Source organism: Myotis yumanensis, unplaced genomic scaffold, assembly GCF_028538775.1.
Source record: "Myotis yumanensis isolate MYYU_CA2020_CCGP unplaced genomic scaffold, mMyoYum1.0.hap1 SCAF_2, whole genome shotgun sequence".
In the NCBI taxonomy this organism is placed as follows: domain Eukaryota; kingdom Metazoa; phylum Chordata; class Mammalia; order Chiroptera; family Vespertilionidae; genus Myotis; species Myotis yumanensis.
The window spans coordinates 35803048-35827997 of record NW_027223753.1 but is presented as its reverse complement, the minus strand read 5'-3'; the positions used below and the strand labels follow the sequence as shown (position 1 = coordinate 35827997).

General features: G+C 42.9%; 2 protein-coding genes, 1 long non-coding RNA gene and 1 other non-coding gene across 6 annotated transcripts in view; 2 read left to right on the top strand and 2 right to left on the bottom strand.

The window, feature by feature from the left end:
- Nucleotides 1–362: 362 nt before the first annotated feature.
- LOC139001798 (calmodulin-1-like) lies at nucleotides 363–1164 on the bottom strand. The gene has a single exon (XM_070403334.1). It carries the CDS (start codon nucleotides 1132–1134, stop codon nucleotides 685–687), a length of 450 nt encoding a protein of 149 aa, XP_070259435.1. The 5' UTR covers nucleotides 1135–1164; the 3' UTR covers nucleotides 363–684.
- Nucleotides 1165–6324: 5160 nt separating this feature from the next.
- On the top strand, nucleotides 6325–6432 carry LOC139004621 (U6 spliceosomal RNA). Its single transcript, XR_011470479.1, has one exon. It is a non-coding gene; the product is annotated as a U6 spliceosomal RNA (small nuclear RNA).
- Nucleotides 6433–15526: 9094 nt separating this feature from the next.
- LOC139003356 (uncharacterized) lies at nucleotides 15527–23009 on the bottom strand. The gene is made up of 3 exons (XR_011470235.1): nucleotides 22921–23009; nucleotides 16301–16494; nucleotides 15527–15573 (listed from the first exon to the last, which is right to left on the bottom strand). It is a non-coding gene; the product is annotated as an uncharacterized lncRNA (long non-coding RNA).
- The window catches only part of EPS15 (epidermal growth factor receptor pathway substrate 15), a 110716-nt gene continuing 107554 nt past the window's right edge, over nucleotides 21789–24950 (top strand). Inside the window, exon 1 of one of the 3 annotated variants that reach the window (XM_070405101.1) lies at nucleotides 21789–21894. In XM_070405101.1, the coding sequence (XP_070261202.1) occupies nucleotides 21862–21894 (33 nt within the window). In that variant the 5' untranslated portion in view covers nucleotides 21789–21861. The remainder of the gene's footprint in view (nucleotides 21895–24950) is intronic. The other 2 variants (XM_070405099.1, XM_070405100.1) reach the window with 2 other exon arrangements.

The following is a 24950-nucleotide window of genomic DNA, read 5'->3' as shown; positions in this document are numbered from 1 at the left end:
TATTTTCCTGGTGTATCTTTTTTCATCTTGTTTTTGTTGTTGTTGTTTTCATCTTATTTTTAATCTTTCTATATTTTGGGGGGGGGTAAAATTTTTTTATTGGAAAACAAATATACAACTTGGAATGTATTTGAGGCAAATTGTGCCATAAGCAGATTTTCTTTAAGTGGCTAAACAAAGTTTAAAAAGCAAGTAACAATAAAAGAAAATGTTTCTGGTACAGGACCAGCAGTACAAAAAAATAGTGTACGAGTACCTGGATAGTACACCCGTTTTGCAATAGTGCAACTTTTAAGTACATATTGTTGACTGTCCGTAGTCCACGCAGTTACAACTCCACACTTCAACAACATGCTGACAGTTCCTAAAGAAAACTACTTAAAAAAAGGCATAACCAGGTGTTCCCTCATTTGACCAACTCCATCTAAGTTTAGATGTGCAGAAGGGCTTAGATATATCCAGAGTAAGCCACATGCAACATGTTACTTGGTCAATTTTCTAAAATAAGGTTTCAGGACAATAACAGTAAGATAAGGGAAGAAAACATGGAGAAATGAAGTCCTAATTACTATACATGCATATTTTTTTTGACAGTAGGGGAACCTTTTACAGACAAGTTACAAACAAAGAAAAGGCAAATAAACAATTTAGTACAAGAAATTTAACACATTCTGTACAATATCTTCACTTGGCTGTCGTCATTTGTACAAACTCTTCATGGCTTACTTGACCATCACCATCAATATCTGCTTCCCTGAGCATTTCATCAACCTCTTCATCTGTTAACTTCTCTCCAAGGTTTGTCATCACATGGCGAAGCTCTGCTGCACTAATATAGCCATTGCCATCCTTATCAAACACGCGGAATGCTTCTCGAATTTCTTCTTCGCTGTCTGTGTCTCTCATTTTTCTTGCCATCATTGTCAGAAATTCTGGGAGGTCGATTGTGCCATGACCATCAGCATCCACTTCGTTTATCATGTCCTGTGACTCTGCTTCTGTGGGATTCTGCCCAAGAGACCACATTACAGTTCCCAATTCCTTTGTTGTTATAGTTCCGTCACCATCCTTGTCAAATAGTGAAAAAGCTTCTTTGAATTCTGCAATCTGCTCTTCAGTCAGTTGGTCAGCCATGCTGCAAGCGCTACCGGTCTCCGAGACACAACTACCTAATCTTTCTACCTTTATGTTTTAACAGCATCTCTTATAGCCAATTTATTGTTGGATGTAATTTTTAAAAATCCAATTGGTGAGACTAACTTATTTGCATTTAATGTGATGACCATATAAGATTTAGTCTTACCATCCATTTACTAAACATTTTATTTTTAACCTCTATTTCTGCTTTCCATTGACTAGCCCGTGGTCCACAAACCGTGGCTCTTTGGCCCCTTGAGTGTTCCACAAAATACCACGTGCGGGCGCGCACGGACAGTGTGATTGAAACTTCGTGATCCGGGTGCCCCCTCCAAACAAACAAACAAACAAACAAACAAAAAAGAACGAAACTTCGTGGCCCATGTGCAGAAGTCGGTATTTTGTGGAAGAGCCGGTATTTTGTGGAAGAGCCACACTCAAGGGGCCAAAGAGCCGCATGTGGCTTGCAAGCCGCGGTTTGCTAAGCCGCAGTTTGCCGACCACTGGACTAGGCTAAGCTGAATTGTCTTCTACGGGTTTAAAACTTACACAGAATATATTTTTCTTGCGGTGGTAGCCATTAACTGCAGACTCACACCCAAGGGTTTAAGAGAGTTTCTCCATCTCAACAATTTGAACAAAAGCCCAAACAAAAGTTCTAAGCTTGACCCTCAAAGACCTGATATGTTTTCTGCTCATGTTGATCCAATCGCTGTTGCTGAGATGGCAGGTATTTGATCGCCTAAGGAAACATAGGTACCTTCACACAAAGAAGGGTGAATGGAGGCTGGGAAACCATCAAATAATACATGCCCACCTCTTCATATTAAATTAACTTCTTTGTGTCTCAGTTTCTTCATCTGTGAAATGTCAATAATGCCTACACAAAGGGCTGATGTGAAAAGCAAATTGGGTCTTAGATATTAATATCCCTTGTGAGTCATAAAGTGCTGTACAAAGTTATTATTCTCCCTTTTGCATTCCTCACATGATATTACATCCTTTATTTAGATGTTGGTATTTATCTGTATTGCTACATGGAGAACTACCATTCTAGTTAGCATTTTTCTTAAATTGTGCTGATGCCCATAGAATTGATTTTCCTTCCCCCGCCCTCCCCCCGAGAGTAATGAATGGGCATGATGTCAGGGTTATGTTTCACCTGGAAGTCAGTTTCCATCCAGAGTCCTAAAGTTGCAGGGCGAGTAACTTGCTAGTAGACTCACCAGGCTATCCACAACTGAAAGCTTGGCACAATGGTGCTAAACTAAGCTCCAGTTCATTCTCTACCTCAAATTAGGTGTGACCTGAGCCACATCACTTAAATTCTTTGAGCCCGAGAAATGGAGGTCATAAGAAGGTCTACCTTTCAAACTTGTGGTGGGATTACATGTAAAATACCCTAACCCTGGAGAAAGTCTTAAACTTCTCAGACACAGATTCAAATCTCTTCATTGATCAGGTACTGATTTCCATCCTGCTACCTATGGCTAGGATGAGTGCAGGTTCTTTCTCATCACTGAAGTGCACTGAATTGCCCTGCTTCCTTGGAGAATAACTGTTGCCCCCCTCAAGGCTTTATCTCTTTGGAATTTGGACCAAGAATACTTGCCCAGCAGGATAGTTTCACAAGAGAGCCTGTTCTTCATAAGCAACTGGGGTGGATAATTCTGGTTCTTTTCAGATACGAATGCTTTAGAGTCAGGCTAACCTGAAAGACAGTGTGTACCTACTTTGCTTACTGGAATAGGTTCTTCTACCACATGCCTTCTCATAAACCTGCCATAACCTCATAAATTAGAATAATACTATCCCCATTTTACTGATAAGGAAACAGAAGATCACCCAAATTAAGTAACTTGATACAGTTGATAGGGAGAAAGGAGATATAATGTAAGAAGGATGGGTTTTGGAGTTGGCTCTAAATTAGGATCCTAGCCCTGCCATTTACTAGATCTCAGATTTTGGTCCAGTGACCTAATCTCTTCAATCTCAGTTACAGTTCATCTGTAAAGTGGAGATTTTACAGATAATTCGTTCAAGAGTAAGCCTTCCTTCCCCCAGCTGCCAGCACCAGCTTCCCTCTGGCACCCGAGACCCAGGCTTCCCTCTGGCTGCCGGTAGGCACCCGGGACCCGGGCTGCCCTGGGTTTGTCCAGAAGGTCGTTCAGAAGGATGTCTAGTCTAATGAGCATATTAAGCTTTTATTATTATAGATCTACCTCACCTGAATGCTGTGAGGTTGAATTGAAGAGTATATGTAGCCCAACCAGTATGGCTCTCTGGTTGGGCATCTACCTATGAACCAGGAGGTTGTGGTTCAGTTCTGGTTGGGTCACATGCCTGGGTTTGGGCTCCATTCCTGATGGGGGTGTGTGCAGGAGGCAGCCAATCAATGATTCTCTCTCATCATTGGTGTTTCTATCTCTCTTTCCCTTCCTCTCTGAAATCAATAAAAATATATTTTAAAAAGAAAAAAGAAAGAGTACACATAAAGCAGAGTGCCTGGCACATGGTAAGTGCTCCATAAAAGACTTAAATACTTGCTAAGTGTATTGGGAGCCCAGAGCCCACCCATATAGTGCTGCCTTATAGGAAGCTTCATCATCAAGCTCCTTTAAAACATTTCAATGGACATTGAAATGATTTTACAAATAAATCCCTTGAGCTACAATCCCAGATGACAGTCTCAGAAAGGAAATGAGGCAGTAGGATACAGTGAAAGGGGCCCAGGCATGGGAGTATAGAGACCTAGGATTTAGTGCTGGTTCTTCTTTAGTGTGTGTGGGACCTTGGGCAATGCACGTTACCTCCCTGGGCCTCAGTCTCCTTATTTGTAAAATGGAGACTATATTCTTTGCCTCACAATGTTGCTGGAGATACAAATGCAGATGGATACAAACACTCTTTTTACAGTTTTAGAAATGCTGTGTAAATATGAGGGTTTTCAATTTGTGTCTGCTCTTCTCCTCAGAGGGAAAGCAAACAGGACTCAAGATAACCTGAGATCTGTCTCCTAGAGAGCAAATGTTGGGGACCCCACATTCAGTGAGGCCTGATTATTTGCTGCTGCAGCAGCAACTTGTACTCACATATCAATTACTGTGCCTGCTAAATCCTCAGCCCTGTGAAAAGGCAGCACTGTGCAGACACACCATCCCCACCCACACCCTGCCTCACACAGCTATTTGGACCAGGACTGGGAATCTGACCCAAGACAAGAAACCTGTGAGCTTGCCAAGGACCCACAAATGTGGCCTGGCTCCTAAAAAAATGAGTTGGATGAATCAATATTTCTCTCTCAGGAATTTGAGTCAGGAAACATGAGGTAATTGAGGCAATTAGTAGCAATAAAAACTATGACTAAAAGGATGTAAAGTGAAAGGCTGTGAAGTTGAGTAGGGGTATGTGCGGGAGGAGATAAGAGTCTGGGCTATGACAAACCAAAGTGACGAGGAAGCAGAAATTATGAATAAACAGAAGGTATGAAGTAGAAAAAGATAATATATGTTTATTCAACAAATATTTCTAGAGTTCTTTCTATGTATTAGACACTGTGTTAGGCCCTGAATATACAAAAGTGACTAAAAAGGGGTTCATTTGGGGCAAAAAGGGGACATACATAATACTTTCAACAATAAAGATTTAATTAAATAAATGAATGAATAAGTACATAAACAAACACAAAAGTGGCTAAGAGATAGCCTCTGCCTTCACAGCTCTTAATCTTAACGGGGGAGAGAGACAAAACAGGTAAATTAAAAAAATAAATAATTACAAATTGTTTTAAAGGCTAAAAAGAAAAATAAATATTGGTCTGAGATAGAACATACCAGGAAGGGAGCTTATGAAACAGCAAGGTGAGCGAAGTTCTCTCAGAACAGATAAGTAAGTGAGCCGTAAAGAATGAGAAAGAGCCAGGGAGAAGAGTATTTAAGGATGGGTAATGCCTGATGACAGGAAAGGAAGTTGGAAAACAAAAACAAAACAAACCAGGTGGCTGGAGGAAAGGGAAGCAGCAGGAAAGGAGTAAGGAGGGATAAGCAGGAGGCAGTCAAGGAACCCCGGAGGCCTGGCATGGAGTGGGGAATGCAGTCCCTGTGTAGAGAGAAGCCATGAGAGTATCTGAGGCTGCGTAGTAGTAACATGATCCAGTATAATGTGGTAGATAAGCTTGAAGGTATAGAGTCAGTCTGGGTGCAAACTTAAGTTCTACCATTTGCCAGCTGAGTGTCCTTGGGCAAAGTACTTAATCTCACTGTGCCCCCGCTTTCTTTTCTATAAAATTGAAGTGAAATTGGGTATTAACCTCATGGAGTTGTTGTGAAGATTAAACATATAAAGTGCTTATAGTTCTGACATATAATAAACACCCAATAAATGTAAGTTTACATTATTACTTAGTTTTTGAAAACGTCATTATGACTACTGTATGGAGAATGAACGTGTGTGGGATAAAAGGGAGGCCAGTTATGAGGCTGATGAATAGTCTGGATGAGAGATGATGAGTGAGGTAGTGGTAGTGGAAACAGAGAGAAATGAACTAATTTGGCATATTTTTGGAGGTAAAACTTTCATATTTTGTGGATGGATTGGACACTGTGGAGGAGGAAAATACAGGAATCTAGAAGGACTCCTAGGTTTCTGGCTAGAGCTGCCAGGTGGATAGCAGTGGCATTTCCTGAAAGGGAGGAGCCTGCGGGAAGCAGATTTGACAGGGAAATTAGTTCTATTTGAGACATGTTAAGTTTAAGATGTCAATGAGATATCCAAGTAGATGTCAATTAGGCTGTTGGTTATATGTTTGGAGACCAGAAGAGAGGTCAGGGATGAAGATATGAATTTAGAAGTTACTAGCAAACCAGCATTTGGAGAATGGAAATAGCTGAGGTCATCCAGGGAGAGAGTATACAGAGAGAAAGAAAGGAGCCAAGAAGAGTTCTGAGGAGCAGCATGTTTTATGACGGTTGAATAGACACGGAGAACGAGGAGAGGCCTGTGAAGAGAGAGTAAAACCAGAAGAGGGAGTGTTTCAGGAAAATTGGAGAGGTCAGCTGAGGGTCGAAAGGTCAAATAAGATAAGAATAGAAAAATATTGGTCACCAATGATATTGGCAAGAGCAGTTTGGGTGAAATAAGGGCACTAAGTAAGCACCTAATAGATTGAAGAATGAATTGGAGGTGTTCTTGCTTTTACAGCCAATATACTAAACAATACAGAGAACAATACAGAGAAATTTGGCATGACTCCTACATATAGATGACACACAGATTTGTGAAGCATTTTATATGTTTTTTGTATGGACTTGACTTTTGGACAATGCTAGCTTTTTAAAAAATATATTTTTATTGATTTCAGAGAAGAAGGGAGGAGAAAGAGATAGAAACATCAATGCTGAGAGAGAATCATTGATTGGCTGCCTCCTGCACGCCCCCTACTAGGGAGTGACCCTGCAATCCAGGCATGTGCCCTTGACCAGAATCAAACCTGGGACCCTTCAGTCCCCAGGCTGATGCTCTATCTACTGAGCCAAACCAGCTAGGTTGACAATACTAGCTTTTACATATTTAAAAATAAAATTGAATCAACAAGAATGAGAGGGATCCTAAAGCTAAATATAAACAGAAACCAATAAACCTAACTAAATTTAAATAATATTACCACTCTGAAGGTTTAAAAAAACCACTTTAGAACACAGTACTTTGAATATACAGTATACCATTAGCAAAAAAACAAAACTGCAAACAAATCTTGAATCCTATTCAGTAGATTGTTTTTGGTAGTGGAATGGATGTAGCAATTCTTAAATTATTCTGTGTGTATCATAACATTGAGCAAATGCAAAAAGATTTTGATGGTGTTGAGAACCACAGTTCTCACTCTGGGAATAGGGGCATGCAAATAAGGAATGGGAGAAAGAACCCTGTGGTGTTGAATTGGAATTAGAGGAGTCAGTAGTGAATTCATGATTAAGAATAGTTGAACTGGATAAAGTTGCCATTCTCCCCGCCCCCCGAGCTCTGTTTACTTAAAGGGCCTAGAAATAATTACACCCCAGTAGCAATGAGCAATCTGGTGCCCAGATCTTGGTTTCTAAATACTATTCCCCATTAAAATGGGAGCTCTCTGGAGAGACAGATGATTTCCAAGGGAGGCAGAGAAAGTACAGTGATGAACCTGGAACATCATATTATACCAGAAAGCAAGAAAGTGCTTAAAATAAGTGAATAAACGAATAAATAAATAAATACATAAATAAATAAATAAAAATAATGGACATGTTCAAAAGGATACCAGAGCCAGCTTGAGGGGGCTCTCACTGGCCAAATATGGGACAAGCTGCACATTTAAATGAATAATGATAGGAATGAATTATAAACTATTAAATAAAATAAGAATTCACAAGTCTATACTGATGATGATAAATATATCTATAATAATAAAAGCGTAATATGCTAATTAGACTGGACAGCCGAACAACCTTCCAGTCATCCTTCTGGATAACCTTCTGGACGAAGCCAGGGCTATGAGGGCTGAGGCAGTTGCCGCAGCTGTGAGGGCTGAGCCCCTTGCATGAATTTCGTGCATTGGGCCTCTAGTCCTATATAATAAAACCCTAATTTGCAAATTGACTGAACAGCAGAATGACTGGTCACTATGATGCACACTGACCACCAGAGGGCAGATGTTCAACGCTGGAGCTGCCCCCTGGTGATCAGTGCGCTCCCACAGGGCTCACGGCTGGCGAGTGCAGCAGCAGTGGCAGGAGCCTCTCCCGCTTCCGCTGCAAGGTGGGCAGTAAAGAGCAAGGGGTCCGGGACTGCAAGAGGGATGTCTGACTGGCTGGCAGACATTTCCTGAGGGGTCCTGGGCTGTGAGAGGGTGCAGGCCAGGCTAAAAGACCCCACCCTAGTGCACAAAATTTTGTGCACTGGGCCTCTAGTAAGTAAATAAGAAAGAAGGGGAAGATTTTACAGTAGAATGCCAACTGAAAATGTAGATGGAGTAATAGAGCCATAAAATCACCATTTTGCAGCCATCATAGTAATTGATTCAGGTAAGAATTAATTTTCAACGAATATTGAAAACTTTGGATGAAACTTTTGAAGAGGACCAGGATATTTACACAGTCTCAAAGTACCTCTCCACAGATTACTCATTATTTACACAGGGAAAAAATGCTAACTTTACAGTGAAGAAACCTGGCAGATACCACCTTAACCAACTGACCAAAGTGAACACCATCAATAATGAGATCAAGTGACACCACGTATCTCCTCATCTGATGTACTGAGGACACAATATCCCATAGTGCCCTACCCCCCACCCCCCAAATCCAATTATAAGAAAACACGAGACAAAACCAAATAGAGGAAAATTTTATAAAACACTGGCCTGTACTTTTCAGAAATGTCAATATCACAAATAACAATGAAAGACTAGGGAACTAACTGTTCTAGATTCAAGGAGACTAAAGAGTCATGACAGTTAAATGCAAAGCATGATTAGGGGTCAGGCACTGGGTCAGACCCTGTATCAGAAGGGAAACTGCTATATAGGACATTATCAGGCCAATTAGTGACCTTTGAATATGAACCAGGTGTAACTCTTATATAAGTATTAAATATCCTGAATTGGATCATCATACTGCGGCAAGGTGTCCTCCAAAATTTGATCATCATATCTATATACAGGATGTCCCCCCAAAATGTATACGTACTTTTTTGTGATAACTCAATTGATGTTTCTTTTTTATTCTAGATTTAACCCATTGGAATTAATAATTATTCAAAATGTGTAAAAAAGTTTTTGGGATACCATATATATATATATATATATATATATATATATATGTGTGTGTGTGTGTGTGTGTGTATAGAGATTGGGGCAAAATGTTAACTTCTGGTACATCTGGATGAAGAGTATATGGGAATTCTTTGTAATACTCTTGCAAATCTTCTGGAAGTTTGAAATTATTTTAAAATAAGACGTAAAAAAAATTGGAGATGAGGAACAGAAACAGTATGTAGATAACTTTGGAGCAATTTGACTATGAAGGAGAGCAGAGAAATAAGACTGGAAAGAGGCAGGGTTATAAAATACTAGCTCTTTAAAGCTAAGAGAAACTACAGCAAGTTTGTAATCTGTAGATATTAACAATGATATGCTTCAGCCCCTCCTTTTTAGAAGGAAGATTAGATCAAACACCCTTGACTGGGGCCCTCTAAGATTCTCCTGCTTTTAGACACCATGAACTGTTCTGAAAACACATTTTATTCCCTAAACTGCAACCAGGAAGAGACATTTGGGCCACCACTTGAGGGCAGTACAAAATGCTGCATGTCATTCTGGTGGTTTTATTGTTTCAGCAGCTGCTGGAACAAAACAAAACCTTTTACATGATTTTCTTTCACATGTATTGTATGAAATAAACCTTCTAACACTTTTTTCACATGTTTAAACAAAAAAAGCCCAACATAATTCAGAGCAGGAGTTTGGGGAAAGGGAAGAAGGGGTGAGAGAGAGGGTCGCCTGCTTGGAGGAATGCCTGGCACATGTTATAAGCTTAATAAAGAATGAATGATAACAGCCCTAGCCAGTTTGGCTCAGTGGATAGAGCGTCAGCCTGTAGACCAAAGGGTCCCGGGTTGAACTCCAGCTGCAGGCTCCTCCCTGGCCCTGTGTTTTTCTCACATCGATATTTCTCTGTGTCTTTCCCTCTCTCTTCCACTCTCTCTAAAAATCAATGGGAAAATATCCTCAGGTGAGGGTTAACAACAACAACAAAAGAATAAATGATAGCAGAAAAAGTAAAGCATGTCAGATTGGAAGGAGCCCCAAAGAAGGATGAGTCCAGCCCTCTCATTTTATAGACAAGACCTTGCGTCCAGAGGAGAGAAGGGGCTTGGCCAAAGCCACAAGGACATAGTAGAGAAGATAATGGTTTCAGCACTCATCTGGTTAGTCTGTGAAGACAGAGGTTATGATATTTGCAAATAACATCATAAATATAGCTTGCAAAGAGATTGACCCAATCCTTGTTAGTGACTGAGTTTCTAGAAAAATTGTGACACCTCAGTTGTCAGACTGTGCCCCTTGAGTCTTCCATACCCTGGAGGAATGTAACTATTTCACCTTCAACTCTTATCCACTTCAACTTGTCCTAATGCTCTGGACAGCATAGTTATGATCACATTCAACCTATTTCCCACCCTTTTCTGGAAATAATGAGACTTTCCTACCAACACTGAGGCATGGATTTGAAGGCCATTGGAAAGAAAGTGAACGGGCACATGCAAATACATGATTTGGAAAGGTTAACAGTACCAGTGCTCTAGAATGGAAGCATCTTAAAAGGACAAACAGAGCCTGGCTGGTGTGGGTTGAGCATCGACTTGTGAACCAAGAAGTCACCAGTTCGATTCCCGGTTAGGGCACATGCCTGGGTTGCAGGCTGTATCGCCAGTGAGGGGTGTGCAAGAAGCAGTTGATCATTGTTTCTATCTCATTGATGTTTCTACTACACTATCCCTTTTCCCTTCCTCTCTCTCTTAAATCAATAACAACATATTTTTTTAGACAAACAGAAAATCCTACTGAAATGTAAAAACTCTAAATATGACCTAAGTACATAATGGAGAAGAAAGTAACTTTACACTGATCAAAATATAGAAGCCAATATGACTTCATATTGTGCTAATAAGTGGGCTCAATTTACATAGAAGGGCCCCTGACTTCATTGTTACCCACAGAAAAATGCTCAGGCATTAGCCTGGCACCTCAAAGACCTCCTGACCTGGCCCCATCCCACTCTCTAGTTTCAAGTCCTGCTGTAGCTCCCATTTCATGTGCCAGCTGCTGCTGCAATGGTTTAACTGTTATTATGCTCTGCACTTGCTCCATTTTGAGGTTCATATAAAATGCCATGTTCTTTGGACGCTTTCCTTGGTCTAATCCTCACATTTACCTGAGAGCTCTTTTTGGCTCCCTCAGTCATTGCCTGCACTTATCTTTAGCATTCATTTCTTCCTTGTCTTCCCCACTACATAGTGAGCACTTTGAGGTCATGAACTGGGTCTCAATGCTAACTGTTTTAGGAATTGTTTCCATTTATTAAGAATCTATCAATAATCTGTCTTATCTTTCTACCTCTCCTGTCTTTCCAGCTCACTTCTTTTGACATCTCAACTCCAATAGTTCTCTGATACCCCCCTGGGTCCTACAAGCCATTGATTCCAACACCTCTTCATCTCATGTCCTCACTTCTCTACTTTACCCACTTACATTCTAAAGTTCAATTTTTAAAAATGTTTTTAATTGATTTTTAGAGAGAGAAGGAGGGAGAGAGATAGAGAGATAGAAACATTGGTGAAAGAGAAACATCATTGATCATTGTACCCTACCAAGGATTGAGCCCACAACCTGGGCATGTGCCCTGACTGGGAATGGAACCAGTAACCTCTTGGTTCATGGGTCAACTATCAACCACTGAGCAACACCGGCTGGGCCTAAGGTTCAATTTTATAATGATTCCTTTGACATGTCCTCTTCTCTCTTGCCTCCACTTGCTTTGTTCTTTTGCCTCACAAAACCCCTACTCTGGACAATCTAATTGTCCTCCTTTGAAAAAGTGGATGAAAAAACCCCACAAGAATGTCAACTGTTCTCTTCAAATTTATCACCATTAACCTCAAGTGGGGCCTTTAGTGCTCTCTACTAATTATTTTATTTCAAAAGTCCATAAACTTTCCCTAAATGATTATTTCATACTTTTTCTTTTCTCTCTCAGCAGATAACTCACCCACCTGCATCTATGCCTGCATACTGAGCCCTCTCTTTGATACTCTGAAAGCCAATCCTTTTCCCCATGTTCCAGCAATTGTCTCTCTGGCCTGCAGCTTAAAATGCCATCAGCTTAAAAATATGCTTTGGTATCTCTCACCTTAAAAAAAAAAAAAAAAAAAAAAAAAAGAAGGAAAGAAAGAAACCTCTCTTGACTCCTTATTCCCTTTGCCTACCACATTGTTTCTCTGCTTTTCATTTCAGCTGAACACCTCTAAAGGATGACCTATATTCCTTGACTCTAAATCCTTTCCTTTAAATCTCTTTAATCAGGTTTTAGCTTAACTGAAACTGTTCTTTTTTAAAAAAAAATTTTGTTGTTGATTTGAGAGAGGAAGGGAGAAGGAGAGAGATATAGAAACATCAGTCATGAGAGAGAATCATTGATCACCTGCCTCCTGCACACCCACTACTGGGGATCGAGCCTGAAACCTGGGCATGTGCCCTTGACAGGAATCAAACCCAGGACCCTTCAGTCTGCAGGCCAACGCTCTATCCACTGAGCCAAACCAGCTAGGGCTGAAATTGTTCTTACCAAGGCCATCAATGATCTCCATATTGATAAATCTGGAATCAGTTTTCAGTCCTCATCTAACTAGCCCTATGATCATATTAGATATAGTTGCTCACTCATTCCTTCTGCATTCCTCCCTAAAACAATGTTCTTCATTTGGCTCCCAGACAGACACCATACTCTCCTGGTTTTACTCTAAATTTACTGTTGCTCCTTCCCATTCTCCTTTGCTAGTTCTTCATTTCCCACATCTCTAACATAGAATGGCCCAGAGCTCAGGAGTTGAACTTCTTGGACCTATTGACATTCACTGTACAGATGCTCTCACCCAGCCTCCTAGCTTTAAATGCCCCCAAATTTATATCTCCAACTCAGACCTCTCCCCTGAACTCCAGACTCTTATTTCAACTGCTTCTTTGACATTTCAACTTGGTTGTCTGAAAGGTATCTCAAACTTAGCCCAAGACCAAATTCCTGATGTTCTCCCCAAACTAATTTCTTCCACAATCTTCCTTATTTCAGTTAAAGGCAACTCCATCACTCCAGTTGCTCAGACAAAACCCTGGCATCATCCTTGACTCCTTTCTTCCTCTCATTCCCCACAGCTAATCCTTTAGTAAATCCACTAAGCCCTACCTTCAAAATATATACATATCTGATCACTTCTTACCACTTTTCCCTCTTCCCCCTCCAATGCTAACACCCTACCCCAAGCCATCAGCATGAATGGATTATTGCTACAATCTCATATTTGTTTTACTGATTTCTGCCCTTGTTTACCTACGATCTATATTTCCCACAGTAGTCCAAATAATCTTTTTGAACCCAACCTTATACCATGTTCTTCCTCTGCTCAAAATTCTTTTCATCTCATTCAGAGTAAAAGGCAAAGCCTTTACAATGGCCTGCAAGACTCCGCTCGATATGGGATACTATAAGCTTTCTTACTTCCTTGATGTTTCTCAAATCTACCAGGCACAGCCCTGCCTGACACCTGCTGTTCCTTTTGCTTTGATTTCTCCCCACCGTATATATACTCTTTGTCACTCTCCTATTTACTTGAAATCTTTTCTCAAGTATTTCCTTATCCATGGGAACTTTGCTGGCCACCCTTAAAATCTCAACCCTTCCCCCTTCTCAAATACTCTCATCTATTTTTCTTCCCTGTATTTTTTAATCTTCACCTGAGGATATATTTTCATTGATTTGAGAGAGAGAGAGAGAGAGAGAGAGAGAGAGAGAAACATTAATGTGAGAGAGAAACATCAATCGGTTGCCTCCTATATGCACCTGGACTGGGGATTGAACCTGCAACCTAGAATTGAACCTGCAACTGGAATTTCAAACATATATTGGAGGTTGAGGCAACAAACTTGACAGTAGGTTGGATTTGGGTTATGAAAGAAAGCACAGTATCAGGAAGAAAAGCAATGAAGGCCTGAACAAGGCACCCTCTATTTGTGTTATGAGATGTTCAAGACACAGTCATCATTTTAAACTGAGACACAACTGTGATTATGGCTTCAAAAATATTTCACTGAAAGAGTTGTCTATTTGTCATTATGCCTATATGGGGATTGTCTTAGTTTTCTCCAACTATGTGAACCTGCTAACTGTAGGATACTGTGCTAGGCTCTCTCACAAAACTTGCATCATTAACTTTCCTCAGACTGTTAGAAGTAAGGATTTCTCCATTTTACAGAATAGGAAACTAAGATGTACTTTGTAATTTAACTGAGGTTATGCAGTCAGAAGGACTGAGCTGAGATTTAAAGTCAAATTTGACCCAAAGCCCATGCTCCTGTCACTACAATGATTCAAAGGTTCAGAATCAGAATTCCCCAAACTTTTCCTTCTCATTGCTTTAAGACTCTGTTTACTCTTATGTGCCCTACTTTGGAGCCCAAGGCTGGCAAACAGGACAGCTTTGTTCTGTCTGTAGCCCATCCGCTGACTTGCCTTGTGATTTAGGGCAAGCTTCTTAATTTGATGGTGTCTCAGGATTCCCACATGTTAAGCAGGGCTAGTAATTAGTGATGGAGACAATGCTTTGAAATCTGCAGATGAAAGGACCTGCAGCCTTGAGTGCAAATATTTTCTTTCTCACGGTGGGATTCTTTTCTTTTTCCTTCTTTCTTTCTTTCTTTCTTTCTTTCTTTCTTTCTTTCTTTCTTTCTTTCTTTCTTTCTTTCTTTCTTTCTTTCTTTCTTAATTTCTTTCTTTCTTTCTTTCTTTCTTTCTTTCTTCCTTCTTTCTTTTTTCTTTTTCTTTTTTTTTTTCTTTTTTGGCTTCTTATAGCTGCCAGGACCCTTCATAGGGAAAGCAAAAGAAAAGAGAAGAAAAGAAAAAGGAAGTAAGTAGGGCAAGTGTAAAATTGCATTTGCTTGTTTACTAGAAGGCAAGGAACTTTGGGGTCATAAATGTAATAATCTCCATTACTCTATAGTACTCAATAAATATTACTAATGGATAAATAACTTTTATCCAAAAAATCATTAAGATAGACTTTGGAAAAACCACTGAAGCACTTTAAATGATTTATATTTTGTTTCTAGCTTCTTTTTAAAAAATATATTTTTATTGATTTTACGAAAGGACAGAGAGAGAGAGAGATAGAAACATCAAAGATGAGAGAGAAACATTGATTGGCTGTCTCCTGCATGCCCCTACTAAGGATCAAGCCCACAACCCAGGCATGTTCCCTGACTGGAATTGAACTGTGACCTCCTGGTTCATAGGTTGACACTCAAACCATTGAGCCACACCGGCTGGGCTGTTTCTAGCTTCTTAAACCCTACATATTCTCCAGGAGGAAGAAAAAGGAGCTAAAACTAATATAGTGTCTGCTGTATGCCAGGTGTCTGGCTAACTTCTTTTATATGAAACCTCATTTAATCATCATAATAGCACTATCAGGCAGGTGCTATTATTAGCTTCAGCTTACCGGAGGAAACCATGGCTTGGTACAGTTCATTGATTTGTCCAAGGTTACAAAACTAGGAAGTTGCAGAGTCAACATTAGATCAAGTTGGGCCTTCCAAGTCCTAAATTCAGGCTCTTTCCAGGACACCCCGATGTCCTGAAAAATTAGCAACAACAACAATTTTGAACTATCCTATCACACTCTGAGTGCATGTGGCATTTAAAAATCTCTTCTCGCTTGTTCTTTTCAGTCCTTGGCACGGGTACAGTTATTTGTGTAGCACAATTGTTATTATTGTGCAGCCTCACATATTCTTTCTGCCCTGGGCAAACATGAACAATAGTGGGCTATATTTATGAAACCAGCAGCTTGAAAGCATGAGCTCCAGATTACCATTACAATTGTAGTATAATTTTTTTTTTGGTAGCTTAGCCCCATTTATATGGAAGGCCTTTCTCAGCCTCATGCAAATAAATTGGTTCTTTGTATATTCAGAGAGCTCCTCATAGTTGGTTTTCCCCTCATAGTTTCAATCAATCATTCTGCATTTGTAAATGATGACATCACAGATGTGCAGTGTTTATGAAGAACTGATGTGACAGTCATCTCCAAAAGTTGGAAAATAAAGAAATAAAAAAACCCCAGCTGTGGTTTCTCCTTAGGGTGAGTTAGGGAGGGGGAGTGGGAGTATAGAATAGGATAGAAAGATGGAATGATAGGCTAATGAAAAACCTGTTCATGCTCTAAGGTAGTGGTTCTCAACCTTCCTAATGCCGCGACACTTTAATACAGTTCCTCATGTTGTGGTGACCCCCAATTTCATTGTTACAAATTGAACATAATTAAAGCATAGTGATTAATCACAAAAACAATATGTAGTTACATATGTGTTTTCCGATGGTCTTAGGCGACCCCTGTGAAAGGGTCGTTCGACCCCCACAGGTTGAGAACCGCTGCTCTAAGGTCTCTTCAGGATCATCTTGGGTTAAGGGTTATGATAAATCCATAGCTTCATCTTCTGCTTTTATCAAGTCTTCTTGGGGGTGATCAATGTCTGCGGGACACCAACCACATACCCTAGTGAAAAGCACATTTGAGTCAGAAGACCTGTGTATAATTCCTAGTCTTGTCACCATGAATTTGAACAAATTCCTCCTCTGTAAAATGAAATTAACAACAATCCCTATAGGGTTGTTGTGAGGATTAAATGAAATTCTATCTAATAATAGACAAACATGGTAATTAACCATACCTCCGCTACGCTTCTTATTGGCTATTCAGGGTGATATGCAAATTAACTGCCAACCAAGATGGCGGCTGGCAGCCACGCAGCTGAAGCGAACATGAGGCTTGGTTGCCCCGGTGATGGAGGAAGCCAAGGTTCCCCACCTGCCACGGCCCAGCTCTGAGCTGGGGATGCAACAATGTTGCAATTATAGAAGCTAAACAAATCCCAGATACCTGCTTTCAGCCAGCTGGCCTCGGAGCTGGAACTGCAACAAAGTTTCAATTACAGAAGGTAAATAAATCCCAGAATAAAAAAAAAAAGGAGAGACTGGGAGCTTCAGTTGCAGGCTTGGCCTGCCTGAAAACAGCCCTCAGCCCCTCATCCAGGCTGGCCAGGCACCCCAGTGGGAACCCCCACCCTGAATGGGGTGCAGGCAGCCTGAAAACAGCCCTCAGCCCCTCATCCAGGCTGGCCAGGCGCCCCAGTGGGGACCCCCACCCTGAAGGGGGTGCGGGCAGCCTGAAAACAGCCATCAGCCCCTCACCCAGGCTGGCCAGGCACCCAAGCGGGACCTCCACCCTGATCCGGGACACCGTTCAGGGCAAACCAGCCAGCCCCCATCCGTGCACCAGGCCTCTATCCTATATAGTAAAAGGGTAATATGCAAACTGACCCTAACAGCAGAAGGACTGGGAATCACTGGTCACTATGACACACACTGACCACCAGGGGGCAGACGCTCAATGAAGGAGCTGCCCTCTGGTGGTCAGGGAGCTCCCACACGAGGAGGTCTGCTCAGCCACAAGCCAGGCTGATGGCTGCCAGTACAGCGGTGGTGGTGGGAGCCTCTCCTGCCTCCTCAGCAGCGCTAAGGATGTCCGACTGCAGCTTAGGTCTGCTCTCCGCTGGCAAGTGGACATCCCCGGAGGGCTGCCGGGCTGCCAGAGGAATGTCTGATTGCCAGCTTAGGCCTAATCCCCTGGGGAGCAGGCCTCAGTCAGCAGATAGTCATCCCCCGAGGGGTCCCAGACTGTGAGAGGGCACAGGCCGGGCTGAGGGACCCACCCCCTCCTCCCGAGTGCACAAATTTTTGTGCACTGGGCCTCTAGTAATGTATATAAAAGCAGCAATAGTTGGTTATCAATATTCAGATTTAAGCCATCAGACATGACTTTGTTTACCTAGAGAACACTACTTTTCTGATGACAGGGATATGTGTGTCAGGTGTTCAAGGCACTCCTTTCTTATAGCCAATATGTCTACAAAACTGACTTAGTAATTGGAGGGGTATCTAAGGGGTAGAGGGTTAAATGGTGAAGTGATGTTGAAGAATGATATCCTTATAGCTACCACTGTTCTATCTATTCCAGGCCAGGCTCTTTGATAGGACATTTATGCATGATTTCTAATCCTTACACAATCCCTATAAGTAGATATTATTATCTCCAATGTACCCATGAGGAATATGAGGTGTAGAGACTGAGAGACATTAAGTGGCCCTAGTCCTTTTTGTCTGTTCCATGAAACTCATTCTTGTCACAATGAATTAGATCATAACATATCTTCCATCAGCTACATTTTACTTTCCTAAAATAGATTTGGGATATGACCCAGTGCTTTGATGATATCTGGGACACGCATTCTCAAACTGTCATTGGTGTGTCATTTCAAAAATTCAGACCCAGAAGTTCTAGGCATTTTTGGGAGTTTGGGCCATCATTGCCATCCCCCACGACGTGTCAAGTTTTTATTTTTATTTCTAAAATGTCTCTATTGTTGAAAGTATTACATAGGTCCTCTTTCTCCCCCCCCCCCCCCCATTGATCTCTTCCAACCCGCTCCCTTTCCCCCTCCCTAGGCCCTCACCACCCTATTGTCTGTGTCTACTGGTTATGCGTATATACATACAAGTTCATTGGTTGATCTCTTCCCACCCACCTTCCCCTATTTTTATTTCTTAAAAACATTTTTTATTGATTTCAGAGAGGAAGGAAGAGGGAGTCAGATAGAAACATCAATGATAAGAGAGAATCATTGATCGGCTGCCTCTTGCACACCCCACACTGGGAATCAAGCCTGAAACCCAGGGATGTGTCCTGCCCGGGGAATTAAACTGTGACCTCCTGGTTTACAGGTCAACACTCAACTACTGAGACACATCAGCCAGGCAAATATTGGTGTTTTTTACTTAGTATCAATTACACAATAGTTGTGAAATAATTCCTTATATTTCATCATTTTTCACATTGAATTGCTTTCTTTTATATGTGAGAAACTGAGGTTCAAATAGGTTAAATGATTTATCTGAGGTCACATACAAAGTGATTCCAGTATTCTTCTTACTACCCTACGTTGCTTTTCTAGGAAACTCTATATACCTGGGATTCTAATCTATTATCTTGTATCTCATATGATTTAGAGGAGTCTTCTTGAATTTGTGCTCCCAATAGCAATTTATTCTATGACTTTCAGATTTCTTATTTAAATTTGTATATCTACATATTTAGGTATTTTCATATATGTTATTTTATTCATCGTCACAACAACCCTAAGGTTGTACAGCTAGAAAATGGTAGAGCTAGCATTGGAACCTGGATGTTTCTGATGTCCAAGCCCTATATATTCCACTATGCTATACTGCTTTGGTTATGAATTGTATAACCTTGGGCAAATCACTTGACTTCTAGGACCTTCAGTTACCTCATCTATAAAGTGGGTGTGGTGATTACTACCTTTCAGAGTTGTTGTGAAGCTCAAATGTGATCATGTAAAACAGAAAATTCAAGTAGAAACATCAGTTGTGGTAATAGCTGATAGAGGTACCAAGGTGGAGTAATTTAAAACAGTATCTCCCCTTCTCTCTTGAGTTAAGAATAACAGTCCTGGCTGGTGTGGCTCAGTTGGTTGGGTGTTGTCCTGTGCACCAAAAGGTTACTGGTTTGATTCCTGGTCAGGGCACATGCCCAAGTTTTAGGCTCAATCCCCAGTACAGGGTGTGAAGAAAACAGCCGATGGAAGTTTCTCTCTCACATCAATGTTTCTCTCTCTCCCTCTTCCTTCTCTCTCTCTCAAAATCAATAAAAAATATTAAAAACAACAACATCACAGCAAAAGGAGCTTAAGGGAGACTTTCTTAAATAAACAGTTGCTCACCAGGCCTGGATGTCTCACTCTTCATGACTGAGCCTTGTAAAAAGGAGTCTTAATTGGGTCAGGAGTCTCTGGGGGCATATCTAGGATGTTTTGCCTGTGGTGACAAGGGTCTAAAAACTTAGGTGGGGCTAACTCAGTCCTGGATCTTCTTGTTCATTTGGCCTCCTGATGGGTCAAATGGGGATTGCTATGATAATGGTAACAGGGCGTGGGCCTGATAGAATTGTGGTTTATTGTGTGGGAAGCCACCACATAATACTGGGTAAGTAAGACCAATTCTGGATAAAAACATTTATTGAGGCTTACTCGGTGCTAGACTAAACTGTGAGGAGTATGTAGTCGTGAGTCAGCACCGTTCTCAAGGATTTTACAGTTTAGTGGGGTCACACAAAGCCTTCAACTAACTTAAGAACCAGGCAAAATATAATAAGGAACATATCAGAGCAACTAAGGGGGGGGGGTGGGGTGGGAGTGTTATTTTTAATATAGTCAGGAACCAAGACCTTTATTGAGTGGATACTATGTGTTAGGGTCTGAGGATATAGAGTATACAGTGGGGCCTTAACTTATGAGTGTTCCAGCTAATGAGTTTTTCGAGATACGAGCCGTCTCTCGGCCAATTTTTTGCTTCGAGTTGCGAACTAAAATTCGGGTTATGAGCCAGCTTCGGATACCCCACCGCTAGTTGGCGCAGCGAACGTCACAGTGAATGCCATATCAGCCCAGCATCACGTGTCTCACTTGTTCACTTTAAGATTTGACATACGAGTAATTTGAGTTACGAGCTCCGTCATGGAACGAATTAACTTGTCAGTCAAGGCCCCACTGTATTAGAAACAGTCCTAGTCATGGAGGAGCTTTCAGTCTAGAGAGGTAGACAGATGTAAACAGTTACTGGGGTGATGATGGCTTTATAAAGTAGAAAAAAATGTTGAGAAGAAGAGGAGAGTGACCCTAGCTGGTTTGGCTCAGTGGATAGAGTGTCGGCCTCGGATCCAAGGGTCCCAGGTTTGATTCTGGTCAAGGTCATGTACCTCAGTTGCAGGCTCCTCCCCTGCCCCAGCCCTGATTAGGGCACATGTAGGAGGCAACCAATCGGTGTGGTTCTCTCACATCGATATTTCGGTCTTTCCCTCTCTCTTCTACCCTCTCTAAAAATCAATGGAAAAATATCCTCAGGTGATGATTAAAAAATAAAAAAAGAAGAGGAGAGTGTGTAACTGACTTGGGGAGGCCAGAAGAAACTTTGCACAGGAGGTGATACTTGTGTCTTGAGAAAGTAGGAGTTTGCCAGGTGGACTATGGGAGGAGTAGGAGTACTGCAGGTCCCAGTGCTCCTTTATTGAACAATCTTAAGTGGCAGGTAGCAAGCAGGCAAGGAAAGTATTCCTTTCCCCTCCTCCTAGATGTTGACTCCTGGAGGGTGCGACTTAAGTCTTCTTTTCCAGTATCACATCCTAGTAGCATATGGATAAATGGAAGGTTTTAGAGCTAGACCTGGATCCTACCCCAGCTATCTAGTTAGCTGTATGGCATTAGGTATGGCATTTATGTTTCGGTTTCTTCATTTGTACAGCTTATGCTTCAGTCTCCAACTCAAAAATAAAGTATTTAGCACAGAGTTTGGCATATCTAAAGTACTGTTATTACTTCCCATCATCATATCATTTAGTCCTCACAAGAAACCTAGACTTTGGCTATAATTTCCCTATTTTTCAGAAGCAGAAGACCTGCCTGAAGTTCACAGGATAATCTGGAGTTGGCTCCAAAACCCGTCCTCCGCGCCGGGTTTTCCCAAGCGGCCCCTGGGGGGGGGAGCGGGGAGGCTCCGGTCCGGCGGCGCAAACTCCGGCGCCAGGATTTGGGTGCCGCCGCGGTGTGCGCGGGGCGGGTGGGCGGGGCCAGGCGGGGCGGGGCGGGCAGAGGAGGGAAGTTGTCGAAGTTCGAGGAGACGCCCGCCCGCCTGCCCCGGCCTCGCCTCCGGCCGCTCCCTCCGCCTCCTCCCCGCCCCGAGCCCCAGTCCGCCCGTCCTTCCTTCCCCTCTCGAGCATGATGGAAACACCATGGCTGCGGCGGCCCAGCTCTCCCTAACACAGGTAACGCCGCCAGCCCATCCGCTGGGCTCGGTCGGCCGGTGTCCCCGGTCGACCCGTTCCTCCCCCCGCCGTCAAGGGTTCACCGACCCGGGCATTTTCTCTCGGCGCCGGGCGGGGCGGCGGATAGTGAGGGCGAGAGCGTGTGTGCGTGTGTGCCGGAGGGAAGGCGCCATCCCGAGCCGGCTGCCCCGCCGCGGCAGCCGCGACCCCGCCCGGGCCGGTGGGCGCCCCCGGCCCCGCCCCTCGCAGCGCGGCCGGGCTCCCCACCCCTCCGCGCCCCCGCGGAGTTGACCGTGACCCTCGCCCCGCTCAGCTGGTGTCCGACCCCTCTCTCTCCACTCAGCCTTCACCCACCCAGGAAGTTTCCTCCCTCCAGGCCGGACTGTCCCAGGTGAGCGCCTGTTGAGCTTCTGCGCCCAGCCTCGCCCCCCGTCCGCCCTCGGCTTCCCCGGTGAGAGTCACCTTCCCGGGCCGGACGCCCCGGGCGGCTGTCCTCTCGGAGCCGGCCTGTTCTCCCTGGAGTCCGACGAAAGCCCACCCTTCCCCAGCGGTTTCCTCCAGCCAGTCTCGATTCCAGACGAGCCCCATCCGACCCAAGGGCTCGCACTGCTGGCCGCTGCCTCGTCCCCTCCGGATCAGGTGTCCTCCCGGGGCGGACCCCCGGGAGTCTTTTCCTCCTCCACTCGGCTTCCCTTCCGACCGGTGGGCTTTGAGTGAATCGCTGTCCGAGCGGATCACCGGGGTGCCGGTTCCATCCGTCTTGGTGCCGGGAACGGACCCTGGAGATCGCTCCTCCTGGGGGCATCTTCACCAGAATCGGTTCTCGGGGTCTTCCCTCTGCCCTCTCTGTTTCCTTCCGAACCCTGCCCTGGCGCTCCCCCAGAAAACCTCTCCACATCACTCACGCCGGGATCCTCGTTCCTCCCTCTTGGTAGAGAAAGCCAGCGACAATCTTCCCCTGTTGGCCAGGGGGCTGAGGTGGCCTGCACCTGTCAGTCCCTCCCCACCCCTCTAACCAAAACTTACCCCGGTTTCCACTTCTCCGCCTGCTCTCCGCACAGCTGGGGGCCGGGTCCTCCCCCCCGGGGGCCCACCCTGGCCTTCCTGTCTGCTCGCTAGTGTCTTCCCGCCACCTTGTAGTCTCCTTGGCCTGGATTTGCCAGTGCTTGTGAGACTTTAACGCTGAGCTGGGAGGGTATGCATGTGGGCTGGAGAGTTTTCAGTGTCGGGATCAGTAGGCTTTAGGATAGACGGAGTGAAAATTGTTCTCACCAGGAACCAGGAACCGCATGTAAACAAGTGTCTCGGGTAAAATAACCGGCTTCAGCTTTGCAGGACTTGTCAGTCTCATACATGCAGTCTGTTTATTTCCCAGGTGGTTTAGTGTTGCTTATCCCTACTTTGACAAGCAGGTGGTGGGGAAGAATGCTTGGAATGTGGCAATTTAGTCTTGGCGGTGAATCCCTTTGGAAGGGTCCCCCTGACACCCCAATTCAAGGAATGGCAGCATTGACTCTTGGGTGTTCACTTTTTATGAGGCTTGTTAGTGACTTGCATTAAACAAGATCTTGTTGGCAGGCTGTTGCTCTCTGGCTCTGTGGGCCAATTTGGGCAGGAGTTTTTCCCCTCTTGAAGATTTTGTTCCCTTGAAGACTCCTATAGATTTACTTCTTAGATGTGTGCCTGCTTTATTCTCTCGCTGGGTAATACTATATTTTTAGTTTCTATTTATTAGCATTTGTCTCTGGAGGTTTTCTTCAGGCTCTGTCAGTTTTATAGACAGTTAAATAATTTAAATATGTTTTTGTGATTTTTATATATTTAAATGTTAGCATGCACACAGAGTAAATACTGAATTAGGAATATTATCCTAATGCATTCATTGATTCAAATAAGTCAATTTAGAATATTTTGATTTTTAAGCCGTTAAGAGGCAATAAGATATTTGAAAAGGCACAAGAAAAAGAATCCTCCCAAGTGTTAATATACCCTAATGTGCCTCCTTGTTATTCTAAAACTTTGCTGATTTGTGTTTTTTAATTTAACATTTTAACTGCTTCAGGCAAGAAACTGAGATAACAATGCAATTTGGTTTCACATTCATTATTAATATGTTTATGTCAACCCTTTTCCCCAACACACACACACACACACACACACACACAAAGAGAGAGAGAGAGAGAGAGAGAGAGAGAGAGAGAGAGAGGCTGAAAGAGAGATAGACAGACATAGGTAAACTCAAGAGAAAGAGATCCTCTAGGGCAGGTTTGCCTTTTAATTCATCTCTCCTCCCTCAGTGCCCATGTGGAAAAAAGTGATTAATAACTTTGTCTTCTCTGTGACTGAACATTCTAAAAGGCTCTTTGACAGTTACAAAGATTAAACAGATGCTGAAGTTAGTTTCCACCTCTGCTTATGAGATGATAATGGTTTTGGAGTAGGTTCATTCGTTCAACTAATATTTGTTAAGTACCTATCATGTGCTAGGCCAGCCGTGGGCAAACTATGGCCCGCAGGCCGTATCCGGCCCGTTTGAAATGAATAAAACTAAAAAAAAAAAAAAGACCGTACCCTTTTATGTAATGATGTTTACTTTGAATTTATATTAGTTCACACAAACACTCCATCCATGCTTTTGTTCCGGCCCTCCGGTCCAGTTTAAGAACCCATTGTGGCCCTCGAGTCAAAAAGTTTGCCCACCCCTGTGCTAGGCACTGTACTGGGATTCTCTTGTTTATACTTATTTTTTTTTTGCCTCTGTCAAGTAAGCAAAACTGACATTTGGGGGGAAGTGTGAAAAATGTTTAATTTATTCCTTCCTTCCTCTTCCCCTGCCTGCCAACCAACCCTCCAACTTCCCAATCACCAAAATAAATGATCATACTCCAGATTCTAGAGAGGATAGACTATTAGAATAATGAAAAGTTAGTTCCAGTCCCAGCTCTGCCAAATTTAACTCAATGTATGACAATGTATGGCACTGAATTAAATCTCCAGGCCTCAGCTTTCTTAACTTTAATATTTATTCAATGAATATTTGTTGAGCATTCACTATG

Excerpts from the sequence above, each read along its gene's own strand:
- LOC139001798 (XM_070403334.1), bottom strand. The coding sequence starts at position 1,134 with ATGGCTGACCAACTGACTGAAGAGCAGATTGCAGAATTCAAAGAAGCT.